Genomic DNA, 14,262 nt, shown 5'->3' on the forward strand with positions numbered 1-14,262 from the left:
ACTAGATATCCCCCTTTCCCTATTTACTGCTGTTTTCAGACCCATAAAGCATATAGAGCGCCAATACCACGGTACCACTCGTGCACCCGCCTCCACCCGTAGCTGTTAATGGACAAACTGAGACTGCATGCAAGTAAGTTGGCTAGTCAGGCAGCCCAATGCCCATTGGGTCCTTTTATAGTTAGTAAAAAGCCAACACATTTTGTGAATGTTTTTCATTCAATTCAGCCTCCACTCTGCATTAGTGATCAAGACTGCTGAAATACATTTTAATATGTAATCTAGAAATTTTGGACACCATTTGTTAGTAATTTCCATACTAAAACGCAGTGGAAGATTACAAGATGTTAAAGTGTAATGACAGTAGCAAAAAAATAACAACAAATGCCTTTCTGTAGGCCTATCGTGCACTCTGACAATTGAAAGTCTAAAGTTGGGACCTGAAGATGTATGATTGAGACAGTCAAGGAAATGAACTTTGCTGACCTCAGGGCTTCATTATTCGCTATTAATAAAAAAAAAAATACAATAAGGTGCTATCAAAATACTGTAAAAAATTATAGATAATATTGAAATATAAATATTTAAAATGTGCTCAATCAATGGTCAGTAGAAAAGTTGCCAAGACTAATATTAAGGGTAGTTGGTAAAATTAAATCTAGTTCCAGAGTGGTGTATTTGACATTGTACTAATAATATGTAAATAGCTCATGTAAGCTGGACCAAACTTCCTAACGTATCGGATTAATTCAAACTATGTACAACACACAAACTGCAATGTATGACTGCTCTGGGAATGTTGTAGAAACTGCTTCTTGTCCTGTCTGTGTTTTTCATCGGTGGAGGAAAAGTGATTGCTGTATCGTGCGTGTTTGTTATTTCTCCTCATTGAGTGTGTATGTAGCCTATTGTAAACCTTCCCTCTGTGATCTTCATGTTAACAGTACACCACCCTGATGACGGACTTCGTGAATCGTATGTTTACCACCTCTGTGTTTACACCATGTTGCACATCTAATAAATGTTCACGATTTTATACACCACCAGTGTCAAGAGTTTATGTAGGCCTTAAAGGTTTACAAAGGCTCCCTTAACATTATACACCTTCTAAATAGTGACCAATATGGGCATATCACACTAGCACCCCCTGTGGGCTAGGAGTATGGTGCATGTCTAATGTGCTGTACTGTAGGTAGTAGTGGGTGACAGATGGTCTGTTTAAGGCTGCTGAGTCATCAACTAATGTCTGTTACATTACCCTGGGATGTGATGAGCATTACACATTAAGTACAAACCCTTTAGTTCCCACTGGCCATGTACATGCAAGGAGCTGGACCTTAATTCCATACACACAACCATTTGATCTATACTGCTCCCGTTGCATGGAAATCGAAACGGATCCATTAAGTGGCATTATTTTTTTGCACGCGGGAGAGCTAGAGAGGAGTGTGCGCTTGTACACACACGACTTAACAAGTATGCTGTCCAGAATGGGCAGATTGGAAATCAGACACTGGATCTCTTTGTTAGAGGCTATTTCTGTTCCATGACAAAACTGGCCTCTTTTCCCCTGAGAATGACTGCATAGCAATGACAGCAAGCAGGTCAGGAAAACTGATTTGAGTTGTTTGGTAACAGCCATCATTAAAATCCAAGCTTTATTCCTCATTGCATTCCTTGAAGACTCTTAATTAGCAAAGAAAGTCCACACCTCTTATATAAATGCATTTATTTAAGTTAATCATTTTTCCTCATTTAGTTGAATTTGCCATAACTATAAAACAATGAATTACAAGCGCTGTACAGTAGACCAACTCACTAGTAACTGCTGTTGCTTACAGTATGTACATAGACAAACGTACTGTATATACAAAGATATACACTTAAATGTTACCTCCATGCTGCCTCCCTTGCCACTGATTTGAATCAATCAACCCAATTTTCCTACAGCAAAAAAATAAACAAACCGTATTCAATATCCCAAATTACAATTTCTTGTGATCATTAATTTGGTTTATTAGTCATTTAGTCAATGCACGTCCCTCACCTAAACTTGAATCACAAATTGTATTGACAATGCAAATCAAATAAGTAAATAACTTTGGCACATTGTGCTATGTAAACATTTCATCCAATTAAAATGTGGCTGTAATTCTAAGATTATTTTTCTCCGTAATTCCTAAAGTGAACAGCAAACTTCATTTTCACACAAGTCTTACTAAAAAGGCTTTATTCAATACTTGAACAACCGTTGCCACCATGTAGACAATGTTCACACAAGCAATCCCATTTAGTACTGTAGGCCTCCCTCTAACCATCTGAACTTTCACATTTGAATTGTTACAATTGACATGATCTCTGAAATTGTTACAATTTCAACAGTGACGTGATGGCAGACAGAGCTCATACCATGTGCAACTTGTCATAATCCTACTAACCTCTCTCACATGGGAGGTTACAACACCCAATTCTCATGATCCCATAGTCCTGCTCACTCTGAACTGCAGATACTGCAGGTAAAATATGGGATGTTACCTCTATCCCCTGCTCCACATCTCTTACTGTGGGATACCTCATCTCTTTGGCATTTTTGAAATGCAATACCTCCACACAAGTTAGAGATGGGAGCTGTTGCATCTGTTTTGTCGTTGTGATGCTTGTTTCTATACTGATGGTGGTTGGAGTCTCCCTATGTATACGAAAGTTTGACCAGAATGGTGTAGAACAAAGGGATATATGCATATATAATGAGGGCTCACAAAATACAGACAGCAAATATTACTGAATAATTAGTAATTTGCTATTCTAGAATAAATTAATCTATTGAAATTGGGGGCATCCCAACCGAGACAAACAATGCCATGTCAATGGATGAATCTTTGCTTTCGTAAGTCGTTATAGGCTCCTTTGGCCATCACATTAGCGGTGGTTTCTGCTGCCCCTCAGAAACTAACAGTAACGTTTAAAGTACCACATAAATCACAAGCTAATGTAATAACCCAATCAGAATAGACCCGAAGCAGATGCGAGCTAAATGCACAACAATGATACTGAAATAAGAACATCTTATTGCTTTTCTCCCTTGAGTCCAGTTAACTATAGCCGAATGACCTGCCCTCCTTCAAGAAACCTGTTCACTAGTGCACAAAAACACATTCCCCTTTACAGTATGATGGATATCAAAAAAGGCAAAGACATCATTCACAAAGCATGCGTGCAATGTCGAGACAAACAAAAGGACAGGGGAAAAAAGACGCTCAAGTATTGGTACAACATGCAACACAAGGCCCTCCCATGTAAATGCTGTCTTTGTCGTTTACCTCAGATGAAGTGTACTTTTCTAAAATGGCAAATCACAAATAGTGACAATAAGGACTCCAATGTATACATACACTGTGTGTGAGAACATTTCAAGAACACTTATAGAACTTCTAAGAATGGAAATGATGGTTCCAACATTACCCTGTAATAAACTATTTACTCATTTGTATGAGGTTGTTACCATGGTAACACACACTGAAAAGGGAGAAGGAAAAGAAAATTGGTACAGTAAATAGATACGTTTTTACTCACAAGAGCACAGTCAAGCAACGAGTATAAAGAAATATCAGTTCAATTTACTGTGTAACTTAGTTGATTATTCTACAGTATAATTGAACAAAAAATTATTAAATGTCTGTTACAAATAAATCAATAAACATGGACACTACTGCTTTTGCAAAGGAAAAAATACATGAATGAAATATATATATATTTTTAATGTTTTCCATTCAATTGTGATGGGAAAAAGAATGAAGAGTCGTAGCAACAAGTGCTACAATCTGATGACCCAGCAGCGATACATCCACACCCTCGACAACTCCTGGCCCCAAAAGTATCCATGAGAGACCCGCGAAGAGCACCCTTCTGATCAGACGACGCACCTTTTTACAACACGTGTGACAGGAGCAGGATGAAAATTCTGTATAATTGTAGAAGAAAAAGACTGATTTTGTTCTCTCCATCTCTTTACTGTTCACTCTGTCAGAACAGCCCACCAATCAGTAGAGAAGTGTTTCAGTGAATGAAAGGAACAGTGCGTAGAGTCCTTTCCTTCTACCAGCAGGACTTTTAAGGGGCCAACCCCAACCCCAACTGAAACCATACCAAAACCATCAGCTTTCTTCCTGGGCCGTCTCGGTCTAGTCAGGGAACCTCTATGGAATACGTCTTTTACATTCAACAAAGATAGATTACTTGAGAGAGAAAAAGGACAACAAAATAAGTCGCATCCATTTCAGAAACGCAGTGAACTTCAGTGGAAAGAGAAATTTTAAAGGAACACGTAAAAAAAATAATTAAAACATCCAGAAAGTTAATTCCATTTCACCTGCATTAAGAAGAATAACATTCACTTTCCAAAGAGCAGGACTAAAGATGAAACACTGAGGTATATAGTTGAATGGAAAGCATCATCATCCCACTTGGTCTGTAGTTTCATATCCTTCCCTCTGTGTGTTGTTGCCCCTCAGGGGGCCTCCGTCTGTCCGTCCATCTGTCCGTAGTTGTTGCTGGGTGGCTCTAGTCTATGTGGCTCCGGGGAGGAGAGCAGGAGGTGGTGGTGGAGGAGGTGGTGGGGATACTGTCTCTCTCTAGAGTTGGAGGTTGAGAGTGAACTTCCACTGCTGGTTGAGGTTGGGGCTGCACACCTCCACTGTCAGCCCCCCAGTGCGTGCACTGTGGCTGTCCAGGCACAGGTTGCTACCCACGTGCCGCAACTTAGAGTTGCTCTCAATCTGCTCCCATTTCTGGTGACACACGAGGTGGGGACAGGAAGGGGGGAGGTGGGGACAGGGGAAAATAAGGGTGACAAATCAGTCACAGGTTTGTATGTACTGTGAGTACCATAATCACTAATGGTTTCAATTGACAGTGAGTTTATGGTGAATTATCTACAATGCATATCCAAAGGGATCATCCCAATCCATCATAATCCACATTCCATGGCAAAACAAAATTAATGTTCTATTACCATGCTAACTGCCAGACTGCGGTTAGTCACTTTCATTTACTACTAGTACTTTTTGATCGATCTGATCCGTGGTGCTCAGCTCGCTCACCTGTCTGCTGTCATTTTCCCTGCAGCCCTGCAGCTTGATTTGTGAGCCTGCGGTGCGGTCTACCACCGTCAGACAAAGGTCCATGTGCTTTACTGACTTGTCCTTGGTCAGCGCCCATTCCTGCGGACAAAGAGTGGGACACAGTGAATTTGCTACATTGGCACAGTTTAGGTACTCCTGAATTATTATACAGATCCATTTTTAAAGCGTTTGTCTTTGTCAAGTGTGAATATGTGATGTATGTTGAAAATCACACATATTTACACTAACAGTGGCTGGACTCCCAGAATCCCCTCCTCCAGCTTAGTATATGATCAAAATGGATTTCATCAGTATGAATCGGAGACACCCAATCAAAGCATTAGTTTACTGTCCAGTACAGTACCTGACCAACTCTTTGACATTTGCACTGTGACCCTCTGAAAAGCTGCGGCAGTGTTTTATTTATAAAGTAAACCCACCTCATTGTGTTACCCAGCCCAGTGCACAGCTTGGTTATGTGTAATGGATCTGAGCAGTACCTGAGCCCTGAATGATACCTGATTTCCCCCAGCGTTGTGGCATTCGTAGACCCCCACCACTCCGTCTGCAAAGTGTCCCAGCGTGTCTAAGCAGTTACCTCCCTGCTGCAGAGCGCCGAAGGCAATGTCCTGATGGTCAGGGACCCTGAAGGGCCAGACACACAGCACAAGTCAAGGGGATGTCAAATCACAAGATGTGGGTATATGCCACCCACCGCAGTCTTTCCCCTAGTTTAATTTCTAAGTGGCAAGCAGCAAAGGCCCCCAAACTATGTCCTGCCTATATAATGGTAGGGGAAACAGTCAACAGTTATGTCTTTCCATTCAACTTTGTCCGTTTTCAAAGCAACATATTGCTGGTCCACTGTGGTGGTGTGGTCTCTCTACTTACCGCAGCTCAGGGTACACGTTCTCCAGGTACCACTTGAATGGCTGGCAGCCCAGCCTCTTCTTCATTTCCATTCTGCTCTGAATGCTGCCAGACACACAGAGGAAACCCATGACTCATCTAATTACCAGCCATCTCAGAGAGACAGACAGCCATCCGGGGGCAACTGAGATCACTACTAAAACTGGGTGTACTATCTGACCTTCTGGAGGTGTCAGAAAAAGGGACATTTTGATATTCTATACAAGCTCAGCAGGGCAGTCTGCGATGCCATCATGGGAAGAACGGTGTCTGAAAGGACACTTACTTGCCATAGGGCACATTTCGGGCCGAGGGCACAGCGGCGTAGTAGAAGTTCTTAAACTCGTCCATCCACACCTCTGCTGCTCGCCTCGTGTTCCTGTGGACGGACAGACACCATGTTAGAATACTTACAAAAATGTGGCCTTCCTGGTTCTTCCAGTCCTTGAAATAGTCACTGATTTGACCAAATCCATTTCATGGTACAGTAGCTTAAAAATTATAGTCAATGTTATAGAACCTCTGCTTGGAGGTTCATTTGATCATATCTATTATTTCTTCAATGAAGGATGCCTGTCAAAATAATTTGAACAGGGCAAGAGAAAGTGATGAAGCGGTTCAAGCTTCAGAAAACACAGGAGGAGAGTGACAGTCCTCAACTATTTTGAGATAAGAGCACACACCCTAAGACTTGGCAATCTGTGGGGTTTCCAGTGCTGCGTGACAGACTGGCAGTGAAGGAACGTTCACTCACTCTCATCGCATTGATGAATCACTCTGATGTGATGCATACTTGAACAGTGTTGACACTGCAGGGGTGAAGCCAAGATGAGAGCAGAGCTGAGGCTTCTGCTCTGACTGCGCCTCTATTTTAATGACTGCAGCTCAGCTAGACTTGAACAGCGGTATTATGATGTGAATTTCAGAGGAATGAAACAGGCCCTCTATGGGCTACAACCGCAAGTTATGTCATTTGGCTAGCAGGTATTCACCCCGCCGCCTCAGCTTGAATTTCATTGGATCTTTGAGAACGGTAACGTTAAGGGGAAAATAAGGGGAAAGTTAGTGGTATAACTCAATTGCCAGTTGTTAGCCTGTACAGTGGGTATTCTTTATGACTCAAATTTCAAAAGCCTAATGTACCGTCACTCTGGTTGGTTGTTATATGACAGTATGTAGAATAGGTTTACACATATTGGACTGAAGAGGGCAGACTTTAGCCAAGTCTAAATCACATCACAGGGACAATCAATAGTCACCTAGCAAACACGGTGCCACTGCCCCCAGGAAAGGTATATGGGTGCTGCTTCCTGAAGACGTGTCCCACTCGACTGCAGGGAATGATCTCTAGACTGCCGCCACACTGCCACACGCGGAAAGAGATCTCTGCAATGTCCAAACACAAAACACACATATTAATATAACGGTTTATGGCAAGATTTTAGAGTTACATTTCATTGTGATATAACTTCCCACGGTTGGTACCTTCAATGTCAATATTTGGCATTAGGATCCCCATTAGCTGTTGCAAAAGCAGCAGCTACTCTTCCTGGGGTCCACACAAACCATGAAACATGACATAATACAGAACATTAAATAGACAAGAACAGAACTACATACATTTGTTTTTTAAAGGTACACGTAGCCTACATATCAGTACATACACACAAACTATCTAGGTCAAATAGGGGAGAGGTGTTGTGAGGATGCTTTATCAGTTTAAGAAAACTGGGTTTACTGATTATTTGAGCATAGGAGATGGATCAGAGTTCCATGCAATAAAGGCTCTATATAATACTGTACACTTTTTTGAATTTGTGAAAAGACCCCTGGTGGCATGTCTGGTGGATTAAGTGTGTGTCAGAGCTGTGTGTAAATTGACTATGCAAACAATTTGGGATCAACACATTGTTTCTTATAAAAAGAAGAAGTGATGCAGTCCATCTCTCCTCAACTCCTGGTTGACATATGGACATCATAAACCAATCCAACAAAAGTTAGAGTGGGGCACACTTCCTCTCCCATTCCCCAGGCACACAATGTCAAACAAGCTCAAGCGTTCCTAGTGTTCTGTGTCCTATTACCTAGATTCTCTCCGCCCCACACATCCATCATCATGTCGTACTTCCCCAGCAACTCAAAGTAGTCCTTGTCCATGACAAAGAGTCCGCCGGCAATCATGGGAGTCCTGAGAAAGAGGTATGACCGAAAGTACAGTTCGTCAGGGTCATGAGACAAAACAGTGAGACAGACTTAGCAAAGTCAAGCCAAGTTCAGCTCTCCTACAGTCCTGTCATCAGCATGTGATGCACAGAGCCTGGCCCTGTAACCTGGCAGCAGCAGGGGCTGTGGTGTCCTGTCCTCTGGCTGTCTGGAGGGAATAATATACCACTTCTGCTCAGAGGCCATTTTGTTTTTTAAAAGGAAGAAAAACATAATGAGCATCTTGAACTAGTCTGCTGTTGTACTCTCTTAAATGAACTTTTGGGAAATCCATGGCTCTAGTGGAAGATGTCAGACTAAACAAATTATGAAAAATGACTTGTCACCCTTTGGGTTAATTACCATCACCTAGCGAAGAGGAACAAAATGCATTTTAGGAAATTAAGGGCCAAATTCAAATTCTAGCCTTTGGATATCGATTAAATGCTGCCCTCTGTTGGTAAACCATGTTTACTGAGAGAATGCATCTGACATTGGGTTACTTAGTAAAACAATCATTTCTGTGAGCTCATATTGATTGAACAAATCAACGTTTTTGCCCTCTTTTCTGATCTACAAGTGATAGAATTGCAGGAAAATAGGTCAATGTACTAAATCTATCCTTTAACAGCAATATCCCCATCAAATCTCTTCTCCCTTATCACCATACACAGTTTAAGACAAAGCTGGATAAGATGATACGAACATCTTCAATCACCTCTGCCTTTGTTTACTGCACTCGCCGATGTCAGGGACAAAACGGGACAGAGACTTAGAGGCTCAAAGGCTCCGGGTCTTTTTGAGGAGCATTGGCCCGTATTCCCCAGAGTACTCAGTTCTGACGCTGCACACTGATACTGACATCTAATGCTGCCTGCCTCAGCATCTCCTCCAGCAGGCCCAGATGCGTAGCTATGAATTATTAGTAGAGGTGAGGCTGGCAGGAAAGGGCAGCAGAAAGAACAGACAGAGCAGAGGGTGGCTTACTTGATTGGAGCAGTGGGGTTTCCTTGACGCGCCCTCCTCTGCTCCAGGGTCATATAGTCCCACTTGAAGACCAGGTTCCAATCAAATCCTAGAGGTGGAAAAACATACACCAGGTACAGATTAGGTTTCAAGTGATTTCAAGTGAATAAGAGTTGAGTCATTTTGACAACAGGAAAAAGCCATGCTGGTTGTCAGATGTGATTGTATTCCTACTAAAATGTATATCACACACAATGCCTATCTGATAGATCACATATCTGTGGCATTCCCTCTATTTTCTTATGGCTGTACATAACACTTCTCATAAGCCGTATAGAATACACAACGACACCGTGCTAATGTTATCTGCCTATATCCTTGGACGAATCAATCAAATAGTTTCCATTCCAAAGGGCATTCCCATTTTCAAGATTTATCATGTACTTATTCTCTTCTTTGCTTTCACACACATGTGCACGCACAGCTAGCCAGCCAGCCACACACACCAAAAAACCTAGACATCTTTGGCAGAAGGTGACATTGGGCACCGAGTGGAAAACTGCAGTGTGATTTTCCTAAAGGCCAGCCTGCCCTAGCGAGGAAAGGAAAGCTGCTGGCGTAGATGAGTGGGATTTACCTCCTTTGAGATCGGCCGAGGCGCCTACGTACTGGAAGTTGTCCATGTTGATGACGTCGATGATGGGGGAAACAACTCGCGTTTTGTCCTGTGGGAGAAGTAAAGAGAGATTAAGATGAGACCACAAAGATCCAGAGTGTTCCGCTAGATTTTGCTACATTATTTTCCAGGCGGGCCACAAAGACTCCCAACATCCAGGCCCCTCTGCCACCAAAACTGTTAATTTAAACCAAAAGAAGCCAAAAAGTATTTTATGGGGTGGGCATGGGGGCAACAGAGGTAGGTGGTCTCTCAATTCAAACCAATTGAGAGACTGTCCACTGGATCTGAATTCAGCATTACTGAAGGACTGAAATATTCAGTAAAACCACAGCATAATTTCAATCCAGGCACTGGATAAAAGCTATAACAAAGTTAGTCCAAAACAGATCTACGGCGAGTCAAACATTTGCCCAAATTTGTACTTAAATATATGAGCCTAACGCAGCCAGAACACAAATAGATTTCCAAGAGGGAAGTGGATGATTTGCTGAGAGTGACATAATCAGATGGATTGAATCATTTCAGAACTATTCCAAGTCTTTTGTTGGAACAACAGAACTACAGCAGTGACAGTGTTCCATGGAAGATTGGTCAAACCAACGGTGAGTTAGAGCTCATTAAATCATATTACTTAGTTTTCCTAAACTGTGTTCAGACCCGACAGCAGTAAACAAGTGTTGAAGCCAAGTGTACGCAGTAAAAAAATAATGGAAAACTCAAGAGGGGTTGAAAAGCTGTGTTGTTCTGTTTGTTTGCAAGCACGTGTGTGTGTGTGTGTGTGTGTCTCTTTGAACCGTCCTTGCTGGGCATGTGCCCAACAGGATGCACGTCCTGGTGCAATGCACTTGTTTGCTAGCGGAGGGTGCGGCAGCTCCTCCCCACAACTGAGTGACACGTACACGTACAGTAGGTAATACTCTTAAAGCTTGTCGATATTGCATTCTTTAGCAACTCTAGTCATGTTTACCCTACCTGGCTGAACCCCAAATTGTCCCTCTGTCTGTGTATCCATTTAAGAACCTTGAATGTGTCTATCGTTACCTGTGCTCGTCTTAGCCCCTCTGAATCACCAATGTCTGTCAGTGTGTTTATCTGTCAGTCTGTCTGTCCGGCTGCCCCCCTGCCTGTCCGTCTGTCAGTGTGTCATTGTGTGTGTCTGTCTGTCTGTCCACCTGCCCCCTGCCAGTGTCTGCATGTCTTTGTGTCTGTCTTCCTGCCTGTCTGAGAAATCTCCAGGTGCGCTCTCCTCTCTCTGCCAACACAACAACTCAACAGATCAGCGCAGTGAGCAGCAGATAAAATGCTAATAACAGGATAACGGTAAGCGTCTGAGCTCAGGCCATAGTCAGCGGTGGCTGCAGCTTCAATACAATGCTGAACATTATGTGTTCCGGTGTGTGTGCACTAAATGTCAGGTGTGTGCGTGTTCTGTGACTGTGGGACAGACACACTGACCTCAGCCACTCTCTCCAGCAGCGGTTCCAGCCAGTGTTCGTTACACTCGCAATGGCTGTCCAGGAAGGTGAGAACACTGGCAGTGGCTGCGTCGGCCCCCCTCACCCGAGATCTCATCAGACCTGTGGAGGTGTCAACAACATGATGTAATCTACAAATACACAATGGGCTATTCATGTGTGTGCGAGGCTCTAACTTCTTTATCTAAGTATACGTATTGCCCAGCACCGGTTCTCTGAAGTTTGGGATGTGCATATCACCAAAATATGGTTAAATTATTAAAGTGATAGCTACAATGAGTGTACAAAACATTAGGAACACCTGCTCTTTCCATGACATAGTCTGACCAGGTGAATTCAGGTGAAAGCTATGACCCCTTATTGATGTCACTTGATCAATACAGTGTAGATGGGGGAGGAGAATGATTTCTACAGTGTAGAAGGGGAGGAGAATGATTTTTAAACCTAGAGACAATTGAGACATGGATTGTGTATGTGTGCCATTCAGAGGGGTTAATGGACAAGACAAAAGATTGCTTTTAAACGGGGTATGGTAGTAGATGTCAGGAACACCAGTTTGTGTCAAGAACTGCAACTCTGCTGGGTTTTTCACGCTCAACAGTTTCCTGTGTGTATCAAGAATGGTCCACCACCCAAAGGACATCCAGACAACTTGACACAACTGTGGGAAGCATTGGAGTCAACATGAGCCAGCATTCCAGACACCTTGTAGAGTCCATGCTCTGACGAATTGAGGCTGTTCTGAGGGCAAAAAGGGGGGTGGAACTCAATATTAGGAAGGTGTTCTTAATGTTTTGTACACTCAGTGTATTTAATTAGTACGTTTTAATGGACTTCTGAAGTCATCTAGTATCTTTGCTGAAGTGCTAGCTCATATTAACTTTCTTTGATCCCGGGTTCGATAATCAAATTCATGCTTAATTGGTTGAAGGGGGCAGTGTGCAGTGTGGGATTGTGGAGTTGTAAATGAGGTAATCAGTTTTGAAGAGATAGCGATAATGAACAGAGGACTGCAGCCAGGTATTTTTGGCCCAATGTTCTTTCTATTGGACAGCACACAAAGCACTTTTCAAAAATATACTCTGCTTGTTACAAACTCTTCATTGTTCTGGAGTGTATATTTTCTCCCCATTGGCCCCTATAAACCTGTTCAGTGCTTTTCATGAGAATTGCCCTAACAATCAGGACTCTGTTTTAAACTCAATCCTTTCCTAGCCCAAATAATTTTTCTCTGCTTTTACAACTGGCAAATCACTGATTAGGGTACATGCAGCGTTGGACAAGGTCAATAAAAATGGGCATCAAATACTATGATGAATGAAGCCTGACCACTCATTTCCAACTAACAGTTTTATTCCTTTTCCCATTTGTCCACTCACCTTCTCGTCGATCATTTCGAAGAACCCGGATCTTCTCAATTTTCCCCAACAAAGCTCCATCCTCAGCTGAACCACGAGACAACAAACGGTTATTAAAATAAACCATCTATATACATATGTCAAATAAACATCTATATAGGCCTTATAATGGGTTTATGAAGACTTTATTCAGTTCTGTTTCATATAAAGCGGGACCAAAGGTTTACGCAGTGGCCCAGACACTGACGGACAACTCTAGAACGACTCAAATATCAAAGTAGCTTCAATCTATCTCAAAACACTTTAATGTACAACATGAGACCTTGATGAAAACTATGGAGGGAAATAAAAAAAACATATGATAGGTGTGATGTCTGTTAAAGTGTCTGGAGTGCGCAGCCATCAAAGCCCAAGCAAGAGGCATGTGCCCTTAGGATTGGGGGTCACCCAGAGTTGAGAGGGAGGGAGGCTCGACAATGGTTCAGGACAGGGGCTTTAGTTTACAGACTGGGTGGTGGGGGAGAGAAGGGCCTGGAACCTCTAAACCAGTGCCAGTACTGATCCAGAGTGACAGAGGCACAGGGCAAAAGAGAGAGTTAAGACCACTCATCAAACAGAAACTCACGGTTGTCGCTGTAATCGTCCACCAGGATAATCTCCTTGACAAGGTGTGGGGGACTCTTCTTAAGAACACTGGAGGGGGAGGGAGGGAGGGTTAGACATGGGTTAGTATCTCCAGGCCTAGCCTGTTAGTGTGTGTGTGCTCACCTGATCACGGTGCGGAGCAGAGCTGAGCGGGCCTCATTGTGGAAGGTAATGACCACACTAGAAGCAGGCAGCTCAGTCTTCCACTGTTTATGCCGGCAGCTGAAGGAGACAGGAAAACACGCAAATTCATTAGGGCACTGAAAACACACTCAATGGCCAAAAAGGACCAATTATCTATCTTTTAAACAAGATTTAAAAAATTAGCTGGTGTTGTGTGCTCCAACACGCTGGGTGAATGTATTCGATCTGTATCCTATATAAAAATAGGCTCTATTTTGCACACACTCTTGTGACGGTTTGGTGAAGATGTGATCGACAGCAAGTCTTGCTTGCTTAAGCGATGGAGGCTCAGACAAGCCCCTTAAGATTTCAATATGACAGAGATGGGCTAATCCGCTAGAGCCCAGTCACCAGCAGCTTCGGCTTTGAGTATGGGTGAGAGCATAGAGGTTCCCCACGTCAAACCCATCGACACAGAGACTGCCCATGACGAGCCTCCTTGGAGAGAGGAGAGAAGATGGAGAAATGGAGGGACAAGAGTAAGGCTTTGACGTCAATCAATGCTTCCTAAAGGAGTTACAAGACAAGACACGACTCTCCCTTTGCAGGAATCACTCCAGGCAAAAAATAGCTGCTCATAGTTCCCAGAGCAGAGGTCAACTATGGGAGTAGTCCACATTGTACAGAGCACAGCAAGTACTGTATCATCCGGGCCAACAAAAATACTCAAATACTGAAAATACTCAGTGTATTTTCAAATAAAAATATTTAAAAATACCCCAAGC

At 42.8% G+C, this 14,262-nt stretch overlaps 1 protein-coding gene across 5 annotated transcripts in view; it reads right to left on the bottom strand.

The window, feature by feature from the left end:
• Window positions 1-1,712: 1,712 nt before the first annotated feature.
• galnt2 (UDP-N-acetyl-alpha-D-galactosamine:polypeptide N-acetylgalactosaminyltransferase 2) overlaps window positions 1,713-14,262 on the bottom strand; it is a 107,586-nt gene continuing 95,036 nt past the window's right edge. For 3 of the 5 annotated variants that reach the window (XM_071409468.1, XM_071409473.1, XM_071409471.1), the window contains exons 4-16: window positions 13,478-13,576; window positions 13,335-13,402; window positions 12,731-12,796; window positions 11,332-11,453; window positions 9,835-9,922; window positions 9,219-9,306; window positions 8,114-8,217; window positions 7,289-7,415; window positions 6,316-6,408; window positions 6,012-6,095; window positions 5,621-5,765; window positions 5,100-5,219; window positions 1,713-4,787 (exon numbers count right to left, since the gene is read on the bottom strand). In XM_071409468.1, the coding sequence (XP_071265569.1) occupies window positions 4,632-4,787; window positions 5,100-5,219; window positions 5,621-5,765; window positions 6,012-6,095; window positions 6,316-6,408; window positions 7,289-7,415; window positions 8,114-8,217; window positions 9,219-9,306; window positions 9,835-9,922; window positions 11,332-11,453; window positions 12,731-12,796; window positions 13,335-13,402; window positions 13,478-13,576 (1,360 nt within the window). In that variant the 3' untranslated portion in view covers window positions 1,713-4,631. The remainder of the gene's footprint in view (window positions 4,788-5,099; window positions 5,220-5,620; window positions 5,766-6,011; window positions 6,096-6,315; window positions 6,409-7,288; window positions 7,416-8,113; window positions 8,218-9,218; window positions 9,307-9,834; window positions 9,923-11,331; window positions 11,454-12,730; window positions 12,797-13,334; window positions 13,403-13,477; window positions 13,577-14,262) is intronic. The other 2 variants (XM_071409470.1, XM_071409472.1) reach the window with 1 other exon arrangement.

Source organism: Salvelinus alpinus, chromosome 7 (assembly GCF_045679555.1).
Source record: "Salvelinus alpinus chromosome 7, SLU_Salpinus.1, whole genome shotgun sequence".
Lineage (NCBI taxonomy): Eukaryota > Metazoa > Chordata > Actinopteri > Salmoniformes > Salmonidae > Salvelinus > Salvelinus alpinus.